This window comes from Apteryx mantelli, chromosome 16 (genome assembly GCF_036417845.1).
Source record: "Apteryx mantelli isolate bAptMan1 chromosome 16, bAptMan1.hap1, whole genome shotgun sequence".
Lineage (NCBI taxonomy): Eukaryota > Metazoa > Chordata > Aves > Apterygiformes > Apterygidae > Apteryx > Apteryx mantelli.
In genome coordinates, this window is record NC_089993.1 from 3,418,242 (window position 1) to 3,443,285 (window position 25,044).

Here is a 25,044-nt window from a genome sequence, read left to right on the forward strand (position 1 = left end):
TTTTGCAGCCTTAAATTGTCCTCTCCTGACCCACCTCTGCATTTGCTGCTCCCCAAAGCTAGGTGCCTACTGGGCTTTCTGTGCTGGGTTCGCACCCCTCAACAGTCAGGTTAAGAAAGTTAGGAAGGCACCAGCTAAGCCTAATTCCTCCAGTGTCTTGGCCAAAGCACGAGCACTGATCCACTTTCCCAGCGGTGACCATCTGCGCCGTGGAAATAGCCCCGATCTCAGCCATGCATCAGTCTCAACGCAGCTGTGAAACACCCTGCCGGGAACCCGACTCCCAAACCGAAAGTTCATCACGGGCATCCAGCCCCATCCTTACCGTGCTGAGGCGTGGAGCGAGCAGGCTGGCACGGAGCGTGGAGCAGCTCTGCTCTCCCAGCGCCTGCTCCGGTTGTTTTATTCCCGGCTGAGGTGTCAGCAAAGCAGGATGAGCTGGACACCCCTGTGGATGTTTTGGCATGGCACTCGGGTGCCTTCCTATATTGGGAAACCACCACCTACACCTTGACAGGGTGGGGCCGGTGCAACCACCTCTGAACATGAGCTGTAACGACTGCCAGGCAGGGAGGAAACCTGCCGTGTGCATCCCGGGGACATCCCGGAGGAGCCGGGAGGCCATGGGCAAGGCGGGAGCGAGAGCAAAGCAGTGAGCATGAGGCAGGCTGGGAGAACTGGCCTCCGGCACGGGGTCATCAGGGACATAAGGAGAGTGCTGGTGTCACATGCTCTTCCCCAGCACGAGCACAGACCAGCTGGCGTGGAGTTTGCTGGTCAGCTGTGGCACCGCGGCCAAGTGGGAGGCTGCAGCTGTGCTGGAGGAGCACATGGGTCTCGGGGTTGCTGCAGCTGGAGACGTTCTCCCAGCTGGGGTGGAAGGATGGAAAAGGGAGCAGGAGCAAAAAGCAGCCACCCCATGCGAGAGCCAGAGCCCCCAAGCGCCTCCCAGGGTGGAGGCAGAGGGATTTCGGCCGCTGCACCCCCCAACGGGGAGCACAGCCACCCGCACGGCAGGTGCCCACCTGGCGCAGCAGCCGACCATCCCCACCAAAGGCGTTCGGCGGCGGAGTAGACCTCCCAGCCCGCTCAGCGTGGGGCTTTGTGTGTTGGCCCCTTTGGACACGTGCCCTGTCCATCCTGCGTGACGCAAGGCTGACCCTGAGGCCACAGCGGCTGCCGGCCACGTGGCCGGAGCCTGGGCACGGCGGGCCAGGGCTGAGCACTGCCTAACGCCCGCACCAAGGCACGCGATGCGAGCCAGGCAGCAGAAACTAATGGCCTTAATAAAGGTGATTCAGCCCTTTCCGAGCTGCTCAGTGGACGGGATAATTAGAAGGGAAATAAGGACAGGAGGAAACGGCGTGTCGTTCGGGTCAAGCAGGCTGAGCCCTCGGTGGCCCGGCGAGCCCCCACGCAACGAGCCAGCTGCAAACCCATGGAGTAGCTCTAGCGGTGGCCCGAAACAGCCCTGGTGGGCTTCCAAAACAGCTTCAGCTGTCGCCCCGGCAGTGCTCAGCCTCCACGTGAGCAGTGCAGCGGGATGGCGTCTCCCCCCGCGCAGGATCCGGCCCCCACAGTCCCAACCGGGGAGCAGGGTCCTGTCGCAGCTGAGCGCAGGAGGTGCCCAGCTGGATGTGGCCCCGGGGCCAGGGCGACGGCTCCTCTTGCCGGGGCTTGTCGGGCTCACGCACACGTAGCCAGGCTCAGCATCCTCGCGGCCCGTCATGGGATGACGCCGGGTGTCCTCAGACGCATTCGCACATTCTTGGAGGATTGCTAAACTCCCAGTTTCCACAGTCCCTGCTGGCCTAATTCCGCTTGGGAAAAGCATTTTCTCTTCCTTCCCGCATCGCCCCTTTCCCCTGGAGCTGATGTCCATGGTGCCAGGACGGAGGGGGAGATGGCCCCTGTGCCGGCCAGCCTCGCCTCGCCGTGGGTGCAACTGCGGCCACCCCGGGGCTCGCCAGTGCAGCACGTTGTGGTGGGGCCTGAAAACCCAGGGGTGACGCGGATGGGCCTTGCCCTCAGCACCGGAGCTGGCTGCACCCTCGCCCGCCAGGCGCCCAGGGCAGACCCAGCCTGGGGAACGGCACCCGGCGCCTCTCCATGGCACCCCGAGGCCGGGGGGGGGACGTGCGTGGATTCGGTGGAGCTCGTGCGTGGCCCCAGGGTCGTTCCACTTCTGATCTTCTCATTGCAACATCCCCAGGCACCCGCCAGAGACGCACTGCAACAAGCCTCAAACTGCGGGGCGCGGCGGCCGCCGTGCCGGGGGGCACCCAGCCCTGCCGGGAAGCTCCCGAGCCGGGCGGGAGGCCCCGTGCCACCGCGCTGGGAGCTGACTCACAGCCCCCATCCCACCGCCGCTGCTGCCAGCATCATCTGCCGCTCCCCGGCGAACGTCCCGGAGCTGCCAGGCTCCCACAAGGACACCGGCCCCGGTGGCTCGGGGAGATGGGGAAGGAGCCGCGCGCACCCTCCGAGGCTGAGTTGGACTGGAGCCACCCAGGCCCTTCCTTCGGCACGAGCGTCCCTCCCCGCCGGCCAGGTCACCCACAGCCCGGGGCTTGGTGACACAGGCGTGACGCGTGCCACCCCGCCAGCGCTGCCCCGGCAGCCACGTTGTCCAGCTCGCCGGGTGCTGCGCAGCCAGCGGCCGAGGCGGGCGGCTCTGGGGTGCCGGGAGGTCTCCTTCCCCCTGGAGCATCCCATTGCTCCGCTCCCTTGTGATGCTGACGGTGCCGGGGATGCAGCTCGTTCGGGGCAGGCAGGATGGGAGGGAAGGGGGTGAACAGCAGAGAAGGGCTGGGGCACCTGTAGCAGCCCATGGCTACCCTGGGCTGTGCCCATCACCAGGGCGCAGGGGCTGGGGGACGCCCTGCCTAGGGCAGCATGCGGCCGCCGAGCATCCACCACCCAAAGCGCCACGCACGCAAGGGGGTTTCCTTCGCAAAACGTCCTCCTGCCCTTGGGATGTCACCCCAAAATGCAGTGTGGACGCCGCGCTCAGCGGCGGGGAGACGCTGAAACCAGGCCTACGGGGTGCGAGCGGTGCCACGGCCACTTGCCCCTCCGGCTGGCTGCACGGAGAGGCCTTGCGCCCGCGCGGGAGCCTGCGGGCCCACGGGCACGCACGCGCGGGGGAGGCGTACGCAGACGTGTGCACACGCAGGATGCGGGTAAGGCCCTGTGCGCGCGCGGGAATGCGCACGCGCGCGGCGGGGCGCTTGCACACGGGGGCACGCGTGCACACAAGCGTGCGCGCGCAGGCATGGCGTGCACACGGGAGCGCGCGTGTGCTCGGGGGGGGGTGCGCACACGGGGCGGCGTGCACGTGGGAGCGCTTGTGCACGTGGGACCGTGTGCCCGCGCGTGTGCCCTGCGCGTACAAGCGGCGCTGCGCGTGACCCCCCGGCGCTGCTCCCCGCCGCGTCGCCTCCACGGGGAGGCCTGGCTTTCCCTACGGCGGCACCGTGTTTAACCAGGAGCCCCGAAACTGGGAAAGCAGCTTAAAACCACGAGCTCTGGGCTGTGCTCAGCGCTGCGGCCTCGTTCGCTTGCAGATCAAGCCTGAGCAAGTCACAGCCTGAATCTCCCTCCAAAGCTGCGAGGGCTGAAAATGAGTTAGTCTTTTAATGAAAGTCGGGAGCATCCCACAACCCCAAGACCCCGGAAGATCAGCTCTTTAGGAAGACGCCTTGCAGCAGGTCATCGGGAAGGTGTAAAGCTTTGCCGGCTGTGCAGGACACTGGTGGCAGCTGCATTTTCGCAGCGCAGGCGCCTGGGCACCGCGCGTGCAGCGCCGTGCACGGACACAGCGGCAGCAAGCGGAGGCAGCGCTGGGGGCATCCGGGAGGCGTGCGTGTGCCGGAGCCGTGTCGGTCGCCGTCCATGCGGGGAGGGCGTCAGCAGGCTTTAAGTGTCACCTCCACTGGGAAATGGTCACTGACGGCCAACGCCTGAATGCGGGGAAAAGCAGAGAGGTGGCTTCGCTCGGCCGGGCCAGGCATCCCTGCCACGGCTCCAAGCCCCACATTTGGGCCAGTCCCCAAAATACGTGGGCCCACGGTGCGTGTCTGCACCGGGGACGGCGGCTCCCCATTGTCCCCTCACTCACGTCCTTGTACTGCAGGTGGAAAGTCTCCTGGAAGTTGTTGACAGCGGCGGAGCCGGGCTCGACGGCACCGGTCAGCGCGGAGCCGCAGGCGACGATGCTGCCGGGGCACCGGTGGGGTTAGTGCCGCGCGCCGCCCCCGTCCCGTCCCGTCCCGTCCCGTCCCCGCGCGCCGCCGCAGCACCTCACCGGTCGTAGGCGCAGTTGGTGAGCGTCACCGTGGTGTCGGCGCTGTCGGGGACGAGCCACTCGCAGGCCTCGAGGGTGCGCAGGCGGATGGCGGGCCAGGCGGACGGCGGGACGTAGGAGCAGGCGGCGTTGAAGTCGCCCAGGAAGAGGATGTCCTGCGGGGCAGCGCCGCATCGGGTCCACCGGGGTGGTCGTGGGCCCCCCGCGGAGGCCGCGCGGCCCGGGGCGAGGGCCACCGAGCCGTGACGCCGCTCGCCCCCCGTCTCCCTGAACGGACGCTCGCCGGCTCCCCGGGCCGGGCCGCGTCGGCGGCAGCCAGCGTCGCGGCACCCAGGCTCTCGCCTTGGGGCGGCCGACCTGGCGCTGGAGCAGATGAGGGGCTTGCAGGTGTTTCCTCCTGCCGACACCGCTCCAGGGCAGAAACCTCATCCTCTTCGGCCCTTTGCAGTGCACCCGCAGGGTGGGGAGAGACCTTATGGGGCAGCAATCGCTGTCCCAAAATCTTACGGGGCAGAAGGAAACCCACCTGGACCTCCCCGGCACGGACAACCAAGCCCCAGCGCTGGAGCCATCGGAGCTGGCCAGGAGCTCTGTGACAGCTCCAGGACCGGCCATTGCTGGGTCGGCGTCAGCTCCGACGGCGCGAGAGGTCTCCCACGGGACGCGTCCGTCAGAGGCCGGGTGCTGGGATGTGCCGGGGCCCCACGAGCCGCGGCCCAGCTGGGAGGTGTGTGGCCTGCTGCGCTCTCCCGGGAAGGGAGCCCACGGTCTCCCACCGCGCCGCCACGCTGCTTACGTTAGTTGCCCACTTGCTGATGACGTCCGTGTAGACGTCGTAGAGCGCGTCGATCTCGGCCACCGCGTTGTCGGGGTCCGCGTGCAAGGGCACCAGCACAAACTCCTCCACCTCTGCCGGAGAGGAGCTGTGAGCCCCAAGCCACCAGCGCGCTGCGCCAGGGCCTGGGAAGGGAGCAGAAACCCCCAGGGGGGCCACCATGGGCCAAAGCCCAGCAGCTGGCCAGGAAAAGCTTCCAAATGAAAAGGAAACGTTTGTTTTATGCAGCCTGCCTGTCTTCGAGGCCTGAATTTCTCTGCTGTGGGCACCTGCTTCCCTCTACGCGTGTTTGGGGTTTGCTTCTTGTTTTCCATTACTTTTTTGAAGCCTCCACGACTTTGGGAAGAAGACAGTGGGTGGAAGGGGAGATGGGTGCATGGGAGCGTGGCATAGGGAGCTGCCGTGGGGAGGCTGGGAGAGATGGCACATGGTGGGAGATGGCACATGATGGGAGAAGGCATGAGATGGGAGGTGACGTGATGGTAGATGGCACAGATGTGCTGGGTGGGAACCCAGGATCCCTGGTACCCATGGGTGGGAGAAGGCCCACAGCAGTGAATGACGCCAGCAGAGCTGGGGTTCAGGCTGATCCAGGGGTGCGAAATCTGCTCCTGACCTGGCAGGTCACACCAAGCCACAACAAGCCCAGGAGTTAGGCCTGCTCTGAGGCCGAGCACAGCTCCCAAACACTTTGTGCAGCCTTGGCGGCTGCTTCCCGCTCTGCCCAGAGGTGCCGGCAGCTCGGCAGACGCTTTCCGGCACCAGGACAGTGGTGAGTGGTGTCAACATGCTTCCAGGTGCCGGCTCTGCTTACGCGTGTGGGGCGAGGAAAACTTCACGATGAAGGGCTCCCTGCTGAAGATACCAGCCCCGCTGTTGTCATAGTAGTAGCTTTCCAGCACGGAGACCATGTCCAACCTGGGGGAGATGAGCAACACCACTCCCACTGCAGCTGGGGCACCCAAAGGTGCTCCCCACCCTGGATCACCTTTGGAAGTTGCCGGCGGGGACAACAGCCAACACCGGGGACATCAGACCCTGGCCTCACCCCTCCCCTCCTGCCAGCCCTTACCTGTAGACGAAGAGATACTGCTCCTTGTAGGTGCTCTGACCAAGGGGCTTGCTGACCAAAAAGCTGTACGGGTGCGGTGACACGCTAGGAGCAAGACATAGAGAGGTAAGGGAAGGCCCACCATGTCCTCTGGCTCCCACAGGGCTCTCTCTGGCCGAGGCCAAGCGACTCAGCAAGTTGTCCCCAGGCACAGTGGCCATCCAAACCAGAACTGCCCTGGTGCAGCAGGACATTAGCCAGGCTCTGCCATGGGGCCACATTTGCAGGCACCCACCATGCACCTATTACCAGCTCCCGTCAGGGTCACCTGTTGAGCTGGTCCATCAGCTTCTTCACAGCACTCAGGTCAGTATCCCGGACCTCCTGCACCAAGACGATGTCATACTCCGACACGATCTGGGGAGACAAGCTCAGAACCATTCGCTTGCAGCCAGGAGCTGCTCACAAGGGCACCCACAAGTGCCTGTGCCAAGCTGCAGCAGCAGCAGGAGACCTGAGAGTGCAGGAAAGGTGCTCTCCAGCGGGTTCTGGGTTTCTTCTGGCTTGTCAAGGGCAGGGGCTATGTGGTGACATGGGGCCCTCTAACACCCTTCTGCTTCCCACCCATAATCCCAGCAGCACCTCACTCGCAGGCTGCTCTGAGTGAGGACCCCTGGCAGAGTCGAGCACCACCTGTCCTCAGTCAGGGGCCAAGGCCGGAGATAGGCGGGGAGGGCAAGAATGGGTGGGTGGATGGATGGATGGGTGGGTGGACAGGTGAACATACTAATGGATGAGTGGATGGATGGATGTGGGTGAGTGGATTGACTGAGGGACAGATGGACAGTTGGGTGGATGGATAGGTGGGTAGATGACTGAGTGAATGGATGGGCGATTGGATGGGTGGGTGGATGAGTGGGTGGGTGGAAGGATAGGTGGATGGACAGACTGCCAGCAGAAAGCTGGTGTCCAAGTGCCCTGACCTAGCTGCTTCCCAGAGACCAAAGAGCAGCCAGGACTGCTCCTCTCCCTGCCAGCACTCACAGCAACGATGACATCCGCGATAGTCTTGTTGGACATCTTGCTGTCTCCAAACGTCCGGATGTTGAAGGCACCGATCTTCAGCGTGGCAGCCACGTGCAGCAGGAGAGCTGCAGCCAGCAGCGCCAGCGCCAGCTTTGCAGCCCCCATCCTGAGTGCAAAGGGGCAGGAAAGGGCTCAGCCCACAGGGCTGGCAGGGGAATTTGGCACAGATGATGAAGGTGGTTGGGGCCATTCCCACTTGCCGTACTGGTTGTGTAGGAAGGCATGATGGCCTCTGCCATGTGCAGTGGCCAAGGTCAGCTCCTCGGTGCTGGGGAGCTGGGGTACTGCGGTGCCCTTTGGAGGCCAGGTCAACCCAGCCTCGCAGACCCTCCTCCTCCTCAGTGGAGGACTCTGGAGTGGAGGGGCCAGCTCTGCTCAGGTGTGAACCCATAAGCACCCCACTGCCACCCCAAGATGTGACTGGGGCAGGATTTGGTCCCAAACAGAGCTCTGCAATGGAAGTGGTCCCTGAAGGTCACACATGAACGCTCTTCCACGTTATTTCCCACTTGTGCACTTTTTTTGCCTGTCTTCCAGGAAACCACCAACCGCCAGGAGCCCGCTCACACCATCCAGGATGGTGCACCCTCGTCCACCCATCTGGCTCCAGCCTCAGGCTGGCGACTAGAAAGCCCAGTCCTACGGGTGCCAGCCTTCCTGCTCGCCCAGCCCCTCGGCCGCGGCCTGCCAGGATGGGGTGGCTGCGTGCTGCCCCACCGCCACGCTCCCCGCAGCCGCCTCTCTTGGCTTGGGGCAGGTGGAACCAGCCTTGGACAAGTGCTCCAGGGAAAAAGGGAGCTATTGGCCCAACCGGACCCCTTCCAGCCCCAGTGCCCAGGGACTGGGGGAGACTGATGCCGAGCAGGGCTTTCCCAGGGCATCTCCCCCGCTGGAGTGAGCTCCCACGGGAGCCCCTTCCCTCTGCCTCGCCGTGGGGCTGCCGCAGCTGCAGGCAGGTCCCAGCCCTGCAGCGCCTGGTGCCCAGCACCGTTGCAGGGAAGGGCTGTGCTTTAACAGCCCCCGGCTGCCCAGCCTCCCTCTTCCCCGGCTTTCAGTCGCCGAGGTGTGAAAAGACACGAATCCAGCACGGGAATCCGCCCCGTGTCCCAGTGCCTACGTGATGGGGACAGTGGCCACCGCAGGGGAACCTGACGGGCTTCCCCTGCTCCCTGCGACTCCCCGGCAGCTCTCATCTCGGCGGGGAGACCCTGAAGTCCCCTGCCTTGTGCCTGTCCCCCCGCCCCGGGGCTGCACTGGGACAGAGACCCAAAACCCTGCAGCTGCCGTGCCCTGCCCCTGCCGGCATCCCGGATACCCCCTGGCACCTTCCCTGCCGGGGAGCATCCTTACCTGGTCCGGGTGAGGGTCCCCCCAACAGCGTCCCCGCGCCCGCCGCGGCGCTCAGCCTTGGGGACAGACACGCTGGGGCTCGTGCCCCGAGCCTGCCTCCTCCCACCTCGGGGCCAGGCCGGGGCTGGAGCGGGCGCACGGGCCGTATCCTGCCCCCCGGCGCTGCCCCTGCCCCTTCCTCGCCCGGGCTGGATCCCACGGGAAGCCCCCCGACGCAGCGCGGCCGCTCCCACCCACGGGAAAAAGCATCAGGGAAGTATTTCGCTTGGTGCTGAGCTCCCCGGGGTAATATTTCACCAGACCCTTCCCTGACTATCGGCTTTGAACGGCGTCCAAGCACGGGCGTCCCAGGCACCGAGCTCCGCGGGGCGCGCGGGGGCACAGACGGGGCAGGGGCTCGGGCTGGCCGTTCGAAGGGGACCGAGGCCGCGTCCGGCCGCAGCTGAGCGAGCCGCACGCCGACGGCCGCTCCGACACACACGCGGAGCGCAGTTGCCCTCAAAGCGCTTGAAATATAAGAACAACTAATTGATAGAACTGGGAAACAAAGCAGCTTTTGAAGGATGACCTGAGGAAGGGCTTGTTGCCTGCCGGCTTGTCTCTTCTTTCCAGGTGGAGCAGCTGGTCGGAAGAAGCACCCCATTTTCCCCACGCGCTGGCCCATCTCCTCACTTCGGTAATGCTCAAACCACAACAAATGCTACAATTTGTAACACTACAACGCTACAGTTTGGTAACGCTACAAGCTACGCAACAACAAGACGATTCCTCCAGTCTCCAGGAGGACGTAGCAGCCTCCATAGACCCACAGATAACGCACAAGGCACACGTCCGCATGTGTGTACGTGCACACGGACGTGCAGGTGATCTAGTCCGCCTGCAGCCGAGGATCTGCCCTGGCGGGGCGTCTCGGCGAGAATAATCCGAGCTCCAGGGAATCACCTTGCAGCAACGAGATCTCCGTGCCTAAGAGGGAAAGGGGAGCGTGACGTACCTTTGGTGTCGTCCTTGCTCTCTGGATGAGGAAGGACGAGCTGCACCTGCATTTATGGGGAGGGATGGACTCCCTTTGCCAAGCTGTCACCCAGCCAAGGAGCGCACAAGGCCTCCGCTCCATATGGCCGTTTTCAGCAGAAGCAAAGGTTTACTCAGTGAAAAAAATAGTTCTTCCAATCGGTGCCGATAACCGTGTCTCCAGCCACAGGTCCAGCGTAAGGCCAGGAAAGCACTTGGATCAATAAAAATGCCGACAAAGGCATCAATGGATCCCACAAACTACTCGAGGATAACAGGAAACTCCAAAACACCAGCGCGTCGGTCTCCCTGCCGGGAAGGCCCTTGGTCAACAGCTTTCACTGTGAGCTGCTGCCAGATGAGAAAAAAAACATCACTCGTGGCCTGCTTGGATTTTTTTGGAAAAACGTTTATTTGGCACCAAGCCTTTCCCTTCCAGCACCCCAAACACTTTTGACAAGACAGTTTCCAGCATTCATGCCATGGCTGGGTGCAGAGGTGGCCCTGAGCCTGCCACGGACCTGGCGGTGCCACTGGGGAGGAGGACGGGGCCACAGACATCCCTGCAGGCCTGTCGGCAAGTCCTCGCCTCGCTGCGGGTGGGCTGGGAGGTGTTGCTCCTGGTGGGGCTGCCATCTGCCATGAGCCTGCCTTCAGGGCCGGGGCCAAGGCCAAAAGCTGGCCCTGCAAGCCAGGAGCAGCTCTGAGCAGGGCCACATCCAAGCAGGACCCCCAGCAGGTTTGGACTTCAAATCTGAAGCTAATCAGAGTTGGGAATCCCCAAAACTCAAGATGAGAGTCAGGCAAGGGCATCCCCAGTCTCTAGCATCTGGGCAGCGCTTGGTCCCCATAGTGCAGGGTCAGGGTAGACATCTCCCTGCCCTGCAGCCTGGTCCCAAACCCTCACTGGGAGCTGGCGTTGGTCAACCAGAAAGACGTGTCCCCAGGGCAGACCTGTCCCCAAGGTGCACGGTCAGGGACCCCAGCCCCTCGTGCCACCAGGGCCGGCGGGGCAGAGGGGAGGCCCCGCAGTCGCAGAGCTGTTCCCAGCCACCGCAGGGGCACGGTCCCCTCCGCCACGGGCCTCCCTCGCCACCAGCCTCCGTCCCCATGCTCCTGTCCCCTGCCGGCCCAGCCCTGCGCCCGGACCGGCTGCCCACCCCGCACGGCTTCCTGCACCGCTTGTCCCCTGCCCTGCGCCACCTGCCTGGATTTATGTCCCCTGCGCTGCCCGGCCTTGAAAGGCAGCTGCCAAGTTTCCCGAAAGGGCCGTGTGGGGTCTTCCTGGAGAGCAGCACTCGGCAGGGGGTGGGGGCCGAGGCCGGTGGCGTGCGGGGGCGGCGGGGGGTTCGGCCACCCTGTGCCCTTGGAGCGTCCCCCTTGGAGTGACCCGAACGGGGGGGATACAGAGGGCTGGGGGGGACGCGGGGCTGGGGGGCGCCATGTCCCTCTCCTGCCCCATCGCCCCCCGTGCCAGGCTGGCGTGGGCACCCCAGGGCCGGGGCCATGGGTGCTTCCCGCTGCGGGGGCCGCTGGCCCGTAGGTCCCCGCGTGGGGCTGCAGGTCCCAGCGGCCAGGTGAGGAGACGGGCGCCCCTGGGTGGGGGTGAGCCGCCTGCGGGCCAGCCGCAGCACCAGGATCAGGATCAGCCCCAGTGCCAGGTCCACCACGAGGGCCCAGATCCCCCACCATCAGCCCCAGCGCCAGCACCACCACAAGGGCCCAGATCCCCCACCATCAGCCCCAGCACCAGCACCACCACAAGGACCCAGACCCCACCATCAGCCCCAGTGCCAGCACCACCACGAGGGCCCAGACCCCACCATCAGCCCCAGCACCAGGCCCACACCAAGGGCTGAGACCCCACCATCAGCCCCAGCACCAGCACCACCACGAGGGCCCAGACCCCCCACCATCAGCCCCAGCGCCAGCACCACCACGAGGGCCCAGACCCCCCACCATCAGCCCCAGCGCCAGCACCACCACGAGAGCCCAGACCCCCCACCATCAGCCCCAGCGCCAGCACCACCACGAGGGCCCAGACCCCCCACCATCAGCCCCAGCGCCAGCACCACCACGAGGGCCCAGACCCCCCACCATCAGCCCCAGCGCCAGCACCACCACGAGGGCCCAGACCCCCCACCATCAGCCCCAGCACCACCACGAGGGCCCAGACCCCCCACCATCAGCCCCAGCGCCAGCACCACCACGAGGGCCCAGACCCCCCACCATCAGCCCCAGCACCAGCACCACCACGAGGGCCCAGACCCCCCACCATCAGCCCCAGCGCCAGCACCACCACGAGAGCCCAGACCCCCCACCATCAGCCCCAGCGCCAGCACCACCACGAGGGCCCAGACCCCCCACCATCAGCCCCAGCGCCAGCACCACCACGAGGGCCCAGACCCCCCACCATCAGCCCCAGCGCCAGCACCACCACGAGGGCCCAGACCCCCCACCATCAGCCCCAGCGCCAGCACCACCACGAGAGCCCAGACCCCCCACCATCAGCCCCAGCGCCAGCACCACCACGAGGGCCCAGACCCCCCCCACCATCAGCCCCAGCGCCAGCACCACCACGAGGGCCCAGACCCCCCACCATCAGCCCCAGCGCCAGCACCACCACGAGGGCCCAGACCCCCCACCATCAGCCCCAGCGCCAGCACCACCACGAGGGCCCAGACCCCCCACCATCAGCCCCAGCGCCAGCACCACCACGAGGGCCCAGACCCCCCACCATCAGCCCCAGCACCAGCACCACCACGAGGGCCCAGACCCCACCATCAGCCCCAGCACCAGGCCCCCGGCCCAGCCAAGACCCTCGGCTCGTCCCCAGTCCCGGCCCCGCCCCGCCCCTTCCTCGGGCCTCCCCGGCGGTGCGGGCGGGGCCGCCAGGGGGCGCTGCGCGCAGCAGGCGCCACCTCGCGCGTTTTGGCCGCCGCGGGCCTCCGTAGCGCTCGCCCGCTGTGCGCCTCGGCGGCCGTGGGAGGCCGCGCCGCGCCGCGCCGCGCCGAGCGGGGCCGGAGGGAGCGGAGCGGCGGCGGGGAGGGCGCGGGCGGGAGGCCCGGGCCGGGCAAGGCAAGGCAGGGCAAGGGGGTGCGCTGCCGGCAGGGCCCGTGCGCGGCGGGCGGGCGGGCGCCATGAGCGACATCCGGCACTCGCTGCTGCGGCGCGACGCGCTGAGCGCCGCCAAGGAGGTGCTCTACCACCTCGACATCTACTTCAGCAGCCAGCTGCAGAGCGCCCCGCTGCCGCTCGTCGACAAGGGCCCCGCCGAGCTCCTCGAGGAGTTCCTCTTCCAGGTGCCCAAGGAGCGCGGCGCCCCGGCCAAGGTGGGCCCCGGGGGGGCCGGGGGACCGGGCAGGGCCCGTGCGAAGGGCGCGGGAGACCGAGGCCTCGGGGGGCGGGAAGGGGCCCCGGGAGCTTTTGGGGACCGAGGCCTCGGGGGGACAGACAGGGCCCCTGGGAAGTGCAGGGGGCTGAAGGTCAGAGGGGGGAACAGGTCAACCCCCGGGACTACCTGGGGTGTTGGGAGACTGGAGGGGGTCCTGGAGAGGGGCACTGAGAGCCGAGGCCCTGGGGGGCTGCCTGCAAGCCCTCCCATGCTGCTGCCGGGCTGCATCAGCGTTTTTGGGGTGCAGGGCCAGGTGTGGTCAGAAACCACTGCTGTTGGTGAGTATAGGGGCTGGCCAGGCTCTGGCTTTCACCCTTAGCTGCCTGGCGGTGCTCTCAGCAATATTATTTGGAGGGAGAAGAAATACTTTTCACCCCAGTCTTGTTACAGGCCTTATCTTTCGGGTCACAGATAGCATTCAGTTGTACAGCAAGCACCAGTCTTGTATAACAAGCTATGCAAAAGCCTATTGCTTTTTTGGGTAACGAGGTAAATGCAGTGGTTGCTTAGGAAGCTTGGGTATGTGCACAGTGCCCAAGAGAGGCTCAGAGCTTGGGGAGAGGTAGTAACGAAGGTTAAGTGTACAGGCTGCAGTCTAGGCAGAGTTTCTAACGCTTCTGGGAAGCTCTCGGCCTTTACTGCTCGGTCTTCACAAAAGCCTCTCTTGGTTCTCCGAGAGCTCCTGTGTATTTTGCAGCTTTGCTTCTGTTTTCTTTCAGAGATTAAACTCACTTCAGGAACTTCAGCTCCTTGAGATCATGTGCAATTATTTCCAAGAACAAACCAAGGATTCGGTCCGGCAGATCATTTTCTCGTCTCTCTTCAGCCCTCAAGGAAACAAAGCGGATGACAGCAGGATGGCTTTATTGGGAAAACTGGTTTCCATGGCAGTTGCTGTGTGCAGAGTTCCTGTTCTGGAATGTGCTGCCTTCTGGCTGCAGGTATCGCTTTTGCGCAAACAGGGCGAGCTCCAGGAAGGAGTGAGGGAGCGTGTCACCACCGTTAGCGGCTGAACTGTGTCACCTAAGGATCAGTGACAGCTGGCTGGAGCCAGCTGCTGTTCTGTGGCAATTTAAGCCAATGTAACAGCTGACTGCTGCAGCTCTGTTCATCCCACATCTGTGCTCGTGTCCATTCCTTTGCTCCAGCATTGGGCAGAGCTTTTGCCAATCCGTTTGCCTGCTGTGTTGGCAGAAGACAGGTCTTTTTGTCTGTCTGTGTGTCTGCTGAAAGGGATCAGGGAGGGTTTGACACAGGAAACAGGAAGTGGGATGAGACCGTGGCAGTTCATGGTCATGCTGCCCAGAGAAGTGGACTCTGGAGTTTGGGAAATAAACCGTGCCTGCTCTGCAAGCTTGGCAGGGCAGAAGAGTCAGCGTTTGCCTCTCTCTTGAGATTTGGGCAAGTACCAGTGCCTGTCTTCCATGAATGCAGTACTCCTGGGCTCTCTTAGGTCTTTCTGAAGGATGTCCCCTCCTTACCCCACACGGATTCCCCACTGTAGACCTTGGGAAGTGCATCTTTGTTCCTGCTTCCCTCATGGGATGTGCGGAAGTCAGCTGTTTTACAGCACAATGGGAAGAGCAAAAAGACTGTGCTGGCAGCAAAGGGTGATAGAAAGGAGGCCTTGCTGTTTCTGTGGGATCCTTTTTTTCCCATCTGGTGAGGGTTGGTAGAAGAGGAGAGGATGTAACCTGGTAGCAGAACAAGGTGCAGTTTTTGCAGGACAGAGCTCATAACTGACTTGAGGGTTGCACAGAATTTTTCTTTATTAAAAATGTAACTCATAGGTGGGGATGTGGCTGAGCTAGTAAAATGTCTCCTCTAGGTTAAAAAGTTGTTATCAAAGGTTTTATTTTTAAATTACAATTGTATTTTCAACTTGAAATGTCACCATCTATTTTAATATTGTGGGACAGTGACTTTATTCCTGAGTGGGTCTTTTATATGCTAAGAGAGAGAGCGTGTGCTTACATTTTGGGAAAGTGGGAACACAAATGTTGAAACAGCAAGGTGGACGGATGGCATGGGCAGGCGTGATGTTTGGACAAATCAAACGTTAAAGTCGGCTCTCTAGAGCTTTCCGTGATTTGGTTCACACCGCTTTTCTTTGCCTGTTATCCCGCATCCCTGCAGCGTACCCCCGCTGTGTACTGCGTGAGGCTTGCCCGGGCTTTGGTTGACGACTACTGCAACCTGGTGCCAGGGTCCATCCAAACGTTGAAACAGATATTCAGCGCCAGCCCTCGCTTCTGCTGCCAGTTCATCACGTCAGTCACGGCTCTGTACGACCTCTCTTCAGGTAAAATGTTGCCAGGCTACGTCTCTCAAAATAAGTGGCACAGTATAATGCAACATGAATTAACTGTTGCAGGGAAATTAACTGTTGAAATTCTAAAGACGCTTGTTACTATATAACTATTGTCGGAAGCGTCTTGGGGTACGTGACTGTTACATCATCTGTCACTGGGGTGAGAATAAAAATAACACCCCGTGGCTGAAGGCAGGGTCTTTAAAAGAGGAGCAACCATGTAACACAAACAGCAACATCCTCCCCAAAGGGTCCTTATTGACTGAGAAACTCTAGGTGTGAAAGCTGATCTACCCGGGCTGGGAAGTTTTACCTTCCTGTTGAGTGCCAGCTACCCAGCAGATAGACTCAGGACTGTCTGTCGATCCAGCTCCTCCCAAAAAGGTGAAAAACGTAAATTCTGAATGTTTGCAAGCTGGAGCAGAATTCCTGTTGAACAGGAATAAGAAATGCAATCAGCTGGTTGTGCAGACCTCCAGTGCACTCTTTAACTGTGTCCATGACCAGCTGTTGATATGACCTGCCTCCAGGTGGTGTTGTCCAAAGAGTGGAAGCGTGTGTTTGTGTGCAAAATAAGATTGATTTGCCTTTACTCGCTGAGAGAGAGAACTTGTGATAGCCAAAGGAACAACCACACGCTAAATGCCAACTTCCCACCTCATTCAAAAAAGCAAATACTATTTGTGGAAGATAAAGGAAGTGTTTTGCACAGCCTTCTCCAGATAAACAGCTTGGCATTAGTGGGAGAGAGGTCCAGGCTTAGACTTTTTTCTTTTTATTTTAAGTACTTGGTAGAGCTTGTAGCATAGTCTTTCTCAATATTTTATATACATGTTGTGTAACCATTTGAAGGTTCATCCAACTAATTAAAAGTCAAGTCAAAAAGGAAATAATTATAGGAAGTAATTTTTTTTTTTCCAATTCCTTGACTTCATTGAGATGTTACTGGTCGTACAAGAAAAGGACATTTTCTGTGATATGTAATTGGGCAGTCTTCACCATGTTCTGAGAACAGACAGGATTTGGTCACACAACCAGCATCTGTGGTAGTCAGAAGTTTCAGAGAAGGTAAAAACCAGAAAGTGCTGACTCTGGGTTGGGTAATTCTGTAGTCCAAATGACTTTTTCCTGTAAGTCATTTCCACCACCAGGTCAAGGTACAAAAGCACCGACTAGATCAGTTCAATGCTCTGTCCTTTACTGACTCATATGTGATTCATGACAAAGCGCGCTGAGTCTGGGTAGTCTGCCACTGTGATAGAATGACATGCAATTACTGTGAATATTTCTGTTGAGACTCATCAAGCTTCAGTTCATGACCAACTCTTGCTTCTCAGTTGAAACTTTACATAATCTCATAATCCTTTGCCAGTCATGTGATGGTGTTGTCATGTTAAGTTTTTCCACAAGACATGCTCATTTATGCAAGTCTTAAAGAAAATTAGTTGAATGATTGGGGTGAGGAGGAAGAAGTGCCAAGTTTTGCCTGTTCTCTTTCCCTTCGTACTTTCTCTGGCAAGGGATAAATAGAGACCAAGTTTAGAGGAAGAGTGAGCAGGTGATGGGTGGGAGAGGAAGGAAATGACAAAAGAAGCTTTGTTGTGAAAGGGGTTAAACGTTGCAGTGTGGTGGAGTCTTCAGAACTGGTGAAGAAGGTGAAGCTGATAAGAATATGGTTGTCTCTCTCTGGGCAAAAGAACATCTACTGTTGGTGTCTTGAAAAAAACAGCAGAGTTGGGGAGGTTCTGAAATTCAATTGTGCCAGTGCAGGAAGTGTACAAGTAAGGGATTCATGACAAAACCACTGTCCTATGCTCGAGTGAAGGCCTCTGTTTACTGAGCAATATCTTTCTTATCTTCAGATGACCTCATCCCTCCTTCAGATCTGCTCGAGTTGATTGTTTCCTGGATCTTTGAAGACCCCCGCTTGATCCTCATTACCTTTCTAAACACTCCTATTGCAGCCAACCTGCCCATAGGGTTTTTAGAGCTCACCCCGCTCACTGGACTGATCCGTTGGTGTGTGAAGGCCCCCTTGGCTTATAAAAGGAAGAAGAAAGCCTCTCTCTCAAATGGACACCCCCCCAGCAAAACTGCCAAGGACTCAGCTGCAGGAGATGACAGAGACTGCCATCAGCTGTATTCAAAACTGCATTTAAGTGTCCTGCAGGTTCTTATGATGCTTCAGGGGCACTTAACAGAGAAGAACCTTTACGGGCGCCTGGGGCTCATACCCTTTGACCACGTGGTTCCACTCGTTGAGGAGATTAACAGACTGTCTGATGAACTCAATCCTCTCAATGCGTCCAAAGAGATCGAACTGGCTCTGGACAGACTGGCTCAGGCTTTGCAAGTGGCCATGGCATCAGGAGCACTGCTCTGCACCAGGGGTAAGTTGCTGAGCAGGGCTGGCACGGAGCCTGGCATGGGGTTCTTCTCCTCCAGTGTGTGGGTGGACGTCTTGAGAGGGAGCTTTGGGGTGAGGGGAGTAAAGATCAATGTGTTGATAGCAGAAGTTGTAGTTTGCTGCTATTAGGAAGCGGTATTAGAGTGAACTGCAGGAAATACTTCAGGAAAAAGAATGGGATGGGGAGTAAGATGGGGAAAAAAGAACTGGGTGGGGGGCCCACACCCAAATGGGAACATTATGGTTGATAGCACAAAGAGAGAAAGATCTTGTTGCCTGCTTTGATCCCCTGATAAATCGGACACGATCACAGTTATCTGGTCCTGAACCTTAGTGTCTCCAAGCTGACCTGCTCTGTGGGGTCCTGCTGTGGTCATGCATTAGAGACCTGCATCCTCCTCTGAACTCTCCCTGTCTTGAAAAAGCAATTCTGAGAGCAGCCACTGGAGAGCGAAGGACAAACGTGTCACACGGAACCGTAGAACCTGTCCCACTGTGCACACCGAAAGCTTAATTGCTTTTCCTGCCAGCTCTGCAAGCTCTCTGGAATGTGAAAGGTGATGCCCAGGAGCCAGAGAGACCCTACTCTGAGTAACGTTGTACAGTCTAGGTCTCCAACACAGTTGTACGGGCTACCTAGGGCAAGGTGGTGGCCTGGAACCAGAGGCGGCAGCAAACTGTTATAATTCATAAGCTAGGGTGCTCTGCTCGGTGTGTGAAGCCTGCAGTCCTTCACGTTTTCTTCATTAAAACTGCCTGGACTAGCTTTTAACAGATGCAGGGAATTGTATGTGTATCGTGGTATTTACAGTAGTTTTAAGAAACACTCCTTGTTGGTGGGACCCTTATGACTGACTAAAACGTCTATGGTTTATCTAAACAGTCTTTGCAGACCAACGTGAGCCTGATCTGTCTAAAATCCCAAGCCGATGAGAAATCGTATAACCCTGGCAAGCGTGCTGCTGAACGTCAGTCCAGCATTGCTTCTTCCCCGGGGTGGAGAGGCACAATATGGCCTCTGCGTTTGTGACTGTACGGCTTCCTTGAGCTCGGAGCAGGGGTGGAGCTTGCTCCTGTCTGCCTAAAATCGCTCTCCAGGACAGCCGCTTTCCTCCACAGCAGTTTGGGGCAGGAAGTTGCTGGTAGCTATTTAAAAAGCATTGTTCAGTTGTGTTTCGATCTGACTCATCTCTGAGTTTGCCTGAACTGGAAGAGACCACGAAGCAGAGCGTGAGGTGGGTGTGTTAGACAAAGAATCAAAAAAGCAAACCAAGCTCCAGTTCATCTGGAGCTTCTGGGCTTTCATTTCTCCTTTAACGAGACTGTATTGTGTGTATGTCTTTATTTGAACTTAGTAAAGAAATCTGTTCGTGTGGCTTTAGTTGGTCTTTCCAGTTTCCAAAACAGTTCCCTCTGAGAGACCCACAGAAACAAAAAGGGGGAAGCATCTCAACACAACAGGGTCAGCCTGACCTACTGTTTTCTTGAAAAAAACTGTGTTGAAAACAGGCAGCTCTTAGCACAACAGTAGAAGGCTTAAGGTGTCCTAACAGTCCAGGACTTCGGATGTCTCCTCATCTCCTGCCTGTGGAGAGCAGCCTCTGCCTAAGCAGGTGCCTGAGGCTTTTGCTCTGGCTGAACCAGTGCTGTTGAATATGTCCAGTCTCAATGTTTTCCTTTCTCTTCTTTTGTTCAGAAACTCTGTGTGTAGTAAGAACAGGCAGAAAAGTGGAATCTTTTGAGCTAATGGCTTCTTTAAGCTATGTTGTTTCCCAGCTATTCATGTGGTCCATTCTGAGCAATTGCTCTTATTGTAGAAGTGGAAAGTAGTTCAATATAAGTAGCGGCTGAAATACCAGTTAACTGTGTTTTGGGAGTAGGTTTATCTACAAAAGTAGGAGCTTGGTCTCAAGCTATTCATGAAAAGACTCTAGCAATTGGAATTGTTTTGAGTAGTGCTTTTGGTAAATATATATATTTATATTACGTATATATACATATATATGCACACACATATATATACATGTATGTGTGTATATATGTATCTCATTGAAAGTCCACTGAGAGGAACATTTGTCATTGCACGGAACCAAGGAAGAGATGGGAGCAGCTCACAAAAGAGTGAGGCATACAGGTATTGCCAAGAAATGTCCTGGAAAAGAAACTAAGATGGGGATAAAAGGAGCAGTGCAATTTTTTGTTAGTAGAGCTCGATAATAAAAGAACTTTCTTATACTGTTTTTAATAATAAAAAGTCTATTAGGTAAGGTTTGCCTTGCTTTTGACATGATGCCTTTCTGATCATAAACGCCATGTTCTTTGGGCAGTGCCGCACCTTGTATTGCCTATGTCTGTCTGTCCTATTGATGGATCTGTTTTCCTGTGGCTAGATCACTTAGATATTTTGCTGACAGTCAGCTGAGTCCCAGTTCTCAGTGCTGCAGATTCTGACAATCCTCTTGTCTGAACTATTTTCAAATTCCTGAGCTCTTCCGTTGTCTGGGGAGGTCTGCGGCACCTGATGCTTCATACGGCAGATCAAGCGGTGATTTCAAGTGCAGTGAGCTGGGACCTGTTGTTTCCCTTGGCAGCGGCTTTATGTTAAGTGTGACAGTAGTTGCAGCGAGGGTGTGCAGTCTGCGGTCCCAGCTGGGCAGAGCTGTGTTTAACCTGCTGCAAATTCTGTGCAAGCCTTGGTCTGCCTTGAAATGAAGCTGCTTTTCCAGTACGGCTACGTAAGTTAAACGCAGAGCATATAATAAAGTGTCAAGTGCAAAAGGGTGAGGTAATAACCGGTGAGACAGAGGAGCATGTTGTCTCCTACCAAAGTTATTCCCCCGAGAATGGGGTTCTGGATCTGCTGATCACTGAGGCTTTTTCAGTAATCTGACTTTCCTAGAAAGGAGAACAGAGAGGGAAACTGTTGGATTTCTGCTTTACCCTTATTATGTCTTCTGTTCTCTTTCAGATGACTTGAGAACCGTATGCTCCAGGCTACCCCATAACAAGTAAGAGACCTTTCTATAACTGAATTTGTTTTAATGCGTATTCCAAGATGCCTACCTGAGGGCTGTCAAGACAAAATCCATATGAAAATATGTAGTTACTTATGGAAGTTGGCCTTTATTCAGACAGTTTTAAGCTCAGTACGAAGATAAAGGTGGCAGATAGTACTGGTCACTTCTTGCCTTGAGCTCTGTGGAGCTCCTAGTCCTGCAAGCTGGAGGCTTTCAGTGACTCCCCCAACACAGATGGTCTTGCCCAGCCTGTGTTAGAACAAATGAATAGAAGAGGAAAATGGAATTACAGCTTGCAAAACCACCCAAAGTTGTCCCATCCCAGGTTGTCCACTTATTGTACCTGACCCTCAGCTTAACTGCACTTTGCTTCTTACCTTTTATCCTTACCAAATTTCTGGTCTTTTCCTTATATTAACTAGAAATGTTCCGATATGGGTGTCTAAAATTGGCTTCTATATTGGAAAATTATTTAATTTCTAACATTGGTATCTTAACTATGGGCTTAACACAGCTCGTTGGAAACTCTAGTTGAAGTAAAGGCTTCAATTCTGTCCCCTCAAGAGTCATGTACGCTCTGAGGACTTCTGCCTTTTTTGCAGATGGAGACACTTGAATCAGTTTTACTGGTGTGCTGCTAGAGCTTTGCTCTGCCAGCGCAAGGGATGCTCTTGAGAGGGAACTTGTAGCTGCTCTCTCCAGGTGCGAGTGGGGTCTGCTGGCACTGAAGAGCTGGCCCTCATTCCTCTTGAAGAGCCCAGATAGCTACCTTGAGTTCAGTGTGAGCTAACTTGCCTGGCTCTTTGGGCAGCCCTCATGTATGTGAAGCCCCAGCTGGCAGGGCTAGATGGTTGCCTGTACTGGAACAAGCTAATTGAGCTCTTCAGAGCGGCCCACACCTCATGGTGACCCTGGTGTAGAGTAGACCAGCCTCTGTGTAGGGCTGATGGCCCAGCTTACCTTTCTGCTTTCTTGGCAGAGAACATGTGGGATCACATTGGTGGCAGCAGTTCACGTTCTTGTGGAATTTCTCTACTTATTTTTCTAACACTAAACGGCCATGACCAGAAGCGCATTATTGCAGTAAAAGCAGGACAAAAATTCAGCTAAAAAAGCTCTTGAGTAGAATTTCCTCCCCCAAAAGGCGGATGACGTGCAAGCTGTGGTCTCTGTGCTGATGTGCGTGTTGTGAGAAGTTGTACCCAACTTGACGTTTCATGTTTTGATATGTGGTTTGCGAGGAGTGGAGAAATAGGAACACTCAAAAGCAGGCTAGTTGCCTTTGGAAGGAGAGAAGCTGCCAGATCTCATTTCTGCTAGAAGCAGTGTTTTTTTAATAAAGCAGACGATGAGGCCCATTTAAGTGAGGAATTGTCACAAAGTAAAAACGAACTTAAAATGCTTAAAAAGGAACAAGACTTTAAAGAAAGAAAACCCTAGCAGACATCCACCATCTGCCTGAGCACAGAGACTGATATTCATCGCGCTGTGCTCGCTCCTCTGGTTTGTGTGCTTTTGACATATCCACAAATGAACAGTGGTTTAACCCAACAGCTCTTTCAAAACCTGAATTGTCACGTGATTTGAAGCATGGTTTGCATCGTGAACTCTCCCTGTTTCTGGTTCCTCCAGCATGAGCTACCGAGGCCATTGCTCAGGCACTGGAAGCAGGGACCTGATCTTTCCATGTAGGGCCCTGACTAGCAGCAAAGCTTCATTCCAAGAGCTGAGGGCCACCTTGGGAGGACTTTGTAGTCTTCCCAGGCAGGTACTCCAAAGTATCTGTCCTTCAGTTAAGCAGTACCACGGCTTGCTGTTCCCTGCCGAACTAGAAATTGAGTCCCGCTAGCTGTCAGTTGCTTTGAGCGGTGCCTCATTGCAAAGAGCAACTGTGCTTTAAAAAAAACCAAACAAAACAGTCTGCAGGGAGCTGCAGGGAACAGAACTGAATCACTGTCCACTTGCAGTGAACACTGATAATGAGCTGTGTGAAGAATCAGTCCCCTGTGGGCTAGGGAGAGCCACTACAAAAGCCTTCTCGAAATAATACTTCTGACTGTCTGAATTTCTTTTCACAGCCTGCTCCAGCTGGTGATTTCAGGTCCAGTACAACAGCCAACCCATGGCGCTCTGCCACCAGGATTTTATCCTCATATCCATACTCCTCCTCTGGGCTATCCTGCGCACGCAGCACACCCTGCGTTACCTGCACACCCGGCTCACCCGGCTCACCCAGCGCTCCCGGCTCACCCCGTACAAACGTTTATACCAGGAATGACATTCCCCTACAGACCTATTCGCTAAAAAACTAGACCGTAAAACGTAACCAGCTTCCCTTAGCTTGAGGAAGCCTTGCAGAGGAAACCAAATGTTTTGGGAACCACATTTTTGCTCTTCGGTCTAAAGCTGAGCAATGCCTGCGCTGAGGGATCAGCCCTGCACGAGTAGCAAAGACGCAGACGGGTAGGCTGCACTTGCTTTGAATGCGTGATGCAAATACGAAGGCAGAGCATACGGATGAAAGGAGGGGCGTGGAAATAGGCAACAAAACCTCACAACCCCTGGAACGCGTGGAATTTTTTAACCCACTTTGTTTCATTTAATCAACTAGAATTTCTTGAACATGTGTTGTTTCTTTTTTCGGTAGCCCATGTCTGTTTACCGCATGGTGAGACCAGATGATAATCTGGCTCTACAGAAGAAAAGCCATAAGATTTTCAAGTTAGTCCACTCCAGCCTATTCGTTTCTTTGTAAATGTTTGTGTCTATAGCTACAGAGTATGTGTACACTGTATATTTTTGGAACACAAGTGTTTGCTTCAGAAGCACAAACTAGAGTAAAACAGCACTTCCTATTAAAGGAGATGATTTCAGAAGTATAAAACAATTTTGCCCCTTTATCCTTCAAATAGTGATGAGAAGGTCCGGCTTGTTAGCTCCATGCTAGGGAGGGAACATAATTCCTTTACGACTGAAATCTCCTTTCGTCCTACAGGCTTTTGAAAGGTCCTGTTAACGCGCTCAAATCAGTAAGCCTGTGAAGCAGAGCGGTGAGATCTGGCAGGTTTATCTAACGCCAGCCGGCAGAACTGGTCAAAGGCTCACCGCGGCGTCCCAGCCGCTGCTGGGCAAGGCGCAGCCACGAACCGAAGCGTCCTAGGAAACGTAGCCGAACTCGCTGCTTGAGTCACTACAGGAAAATACGCGATCCAGCCTGTTTAGTTGAGCTCTTTTCTATCTTTTTATCTATGCTGCGATTCTCTGAGCCCCTTCTGCAGGGTATAAAAGCAAGAAAGAAGGTCCTTTCTACGTGTCGGTCACTTTGTTACAAGGACTTCAAATGCCTTCGGCCTGATCGGAGGAGCACGTGGCGTTTCTGGTCCTTCGGTCGCACGCTTGCTGCAGTCGCGGGACAAATGAGTTGGCGGCCGGGACTTGGAGAGCGGCATTTGCGTGAAACAGCTGGAAGGGAATCTGTGTTTGGCTTTCCCTAGAAAGGGAAGGGGGATCACTTTGTAGAGCTTAACAACGAGGAAAACCCTTAAAAACGTGTAGTTTCAGGATTAGAGTAATTACTAGTGAGCATCCAGGAGTATGAAAAGCTATCTCAGTACCTCTTCCAATGTATTATTTGGGGAAAGGGCATGAAACGGGAAAGAACACGTTGTGACACTGATATGTAACGAAATTCCATGTTGTTTTCCCAGCTTTTGTGCTCGAGGATGGCTCTCCGATTTTAAATTTTCCCTTTAATTAAAATTTTTGATTTTTCTTTGGAATTTTGCTCCCTTCCTTTAAGCGTTTTGAGTTGTATCTGTTTCATAAGCTTTGCGGCTCTGCGCCAGTGCTTCCCTTCAGCTTCGGTAGCTCGCTGCGGGTGACTCCGGCTGCGTCCCCTCTCCTGCCGCCCGGGAACGGCGGCGCCGGTTGCCGCGTTAAGCTGCACAACGAGGGACCGCTGGGGGTTTGCAGGAGCCGGGGGCGGCTCTGGGGCGCTCTCGCAAGCCGCGGCTGGAGGAGGACGGCGGCAAACGGCACCGCCGCTGCAGCGCGGCAGGCGCGTCCCGGTGCCCCGGGGCGGCACGTGCGGGCCGCGGCCACGTGGCCGCCGCCGGGGGCGGAGCTTCCTGCGGGGGGCGGGGCTCCCCGCCGGCGGGCCCCCCCTCTGCGCAAGCGCCGCCTGCGCCCGTCACGTGCCGGGCGCGCAGCCTATGGGGAGCGGCGTTGTTGCGGGGTGCCCGGGAGGAAGTGTCCGCCGGTGTCCGCCGCGGCC

General features: G+C 57.3%; 2 protein-coding genes across 3 annotated transcripts; one reads left to right on the forward strand and one right to left on the reverse strand.

The window, feature by feature from the left end:
• Positions 1 to 3,908: 3,908 nt before the first annotated feature.
• LOC106482390 (deoxyribonuclease-1) lies at positions 3,909 to 7,383 on the reverse strand. Its single transcript, XM_067306268.1, has 8 exons — positions 7,237 to 7,383; positions 6,521 to 6,609; positions 6,214 to 6,297; positions 5,956 to 6,059; positions 5,103 to 5,215; positions 4,307 to 4,461; positions 4,121 to 4,217; positions 3,909 to 3,962 (listed from the first exon to the last, which is right to left on the reverse strand). The coding sequence occupies exons 1-8, from the start codon at positions 7,381 to 7,383 to the stop codon at positions 3,909 to 3,911; spliced, it is 843 nt and encodes a 280-aa protein (XP_067162369.1).
• A 5,352-nt stretch (positions 7,384 to 12,735) lies between these two features.
• INTS15 (integrator complex subunit 15) lies at positions 12,736 to 24,542 on the forward strand. 2 transcript variants are annotated; one of them, XM_067306201.1, is made up of 6 exons: positions 12,736 to 12,974; positions 13,756 to 13,977; positions 15,173 to 15,338; positions 17,210 to 17,737; positions 20,723 to 20,762; positions 22,850 to 24,542. In XM_067306201.1, the coding sequence occupies exons 1-6, from the start codon at positions 12,783 to 12,785 to the stop codon at positions 23,073 to 23,075; spliced, it is 1,374 nt and encodes a 457-aa protein (XP_067162302.1). In that variant the 5' UTR covers positions 12,736 to 12,782; the 3' UTR covers positions 23,076 to 24,542. The 2 variants fall into 2 exon arrangements, with proteins under 2 accessions (XP_067162302.1, XP_067162303.1); XM_067306202.1 differs by having other exon boundaries at positions 12,736 to 12,944.
• Positions 24,543 to 25,044: the final 502 nt, after the last annotated feature.

Excerpts from the sequence above, each read along its gene's own strand:
- INTS15 (XM_067306201.1), top strand. The coding sequence starts at position 12,783 with ATGAGCGACATCCGGCACTCGCTGCTGCGGCGCGACGCGCTGAGCGCC. Across the intron at positions 15,339-17,209 it reads TCTGTACGACCTCTCTTCAG|ATGACCTCATCCCTCCTTCA; the intron begins GTAAAATGTTGC and ends TCTTATCTTCAG. Across the intron at positions 20,763-22,849 it reads TCCAGGCTACCCCATAACAA|CCTGCTCCAGCTGGTGATTT; the intron begins GTAAGAGACCTT and ends TTCTTTTCACAG.
- LOC106482390 (XM_067306268.1), bottom strand. The coding sequence starts at position 7,383 with ATGGGGGCTGCAAAGCTGGCGCTGGCGCTGCTGGCTGCAGCTCTCCTG. Across the intron at positions 4,462-5,102 it reads TCAGCAAGTGGGCAACTAAC|GACATCCTCTTCCTGGGCGA; the intron begins GTAAGCAGCGTG and ends GCTGCCCCGCAG. Across the intron at positions 3,963-4,120 it reads TCCACCTGCAGTACAAGGAC|GCGTTGGCCGTCAGTGACCA; the intron begins GTGAGTGAGGGG and ends CCCCGCATTCAG.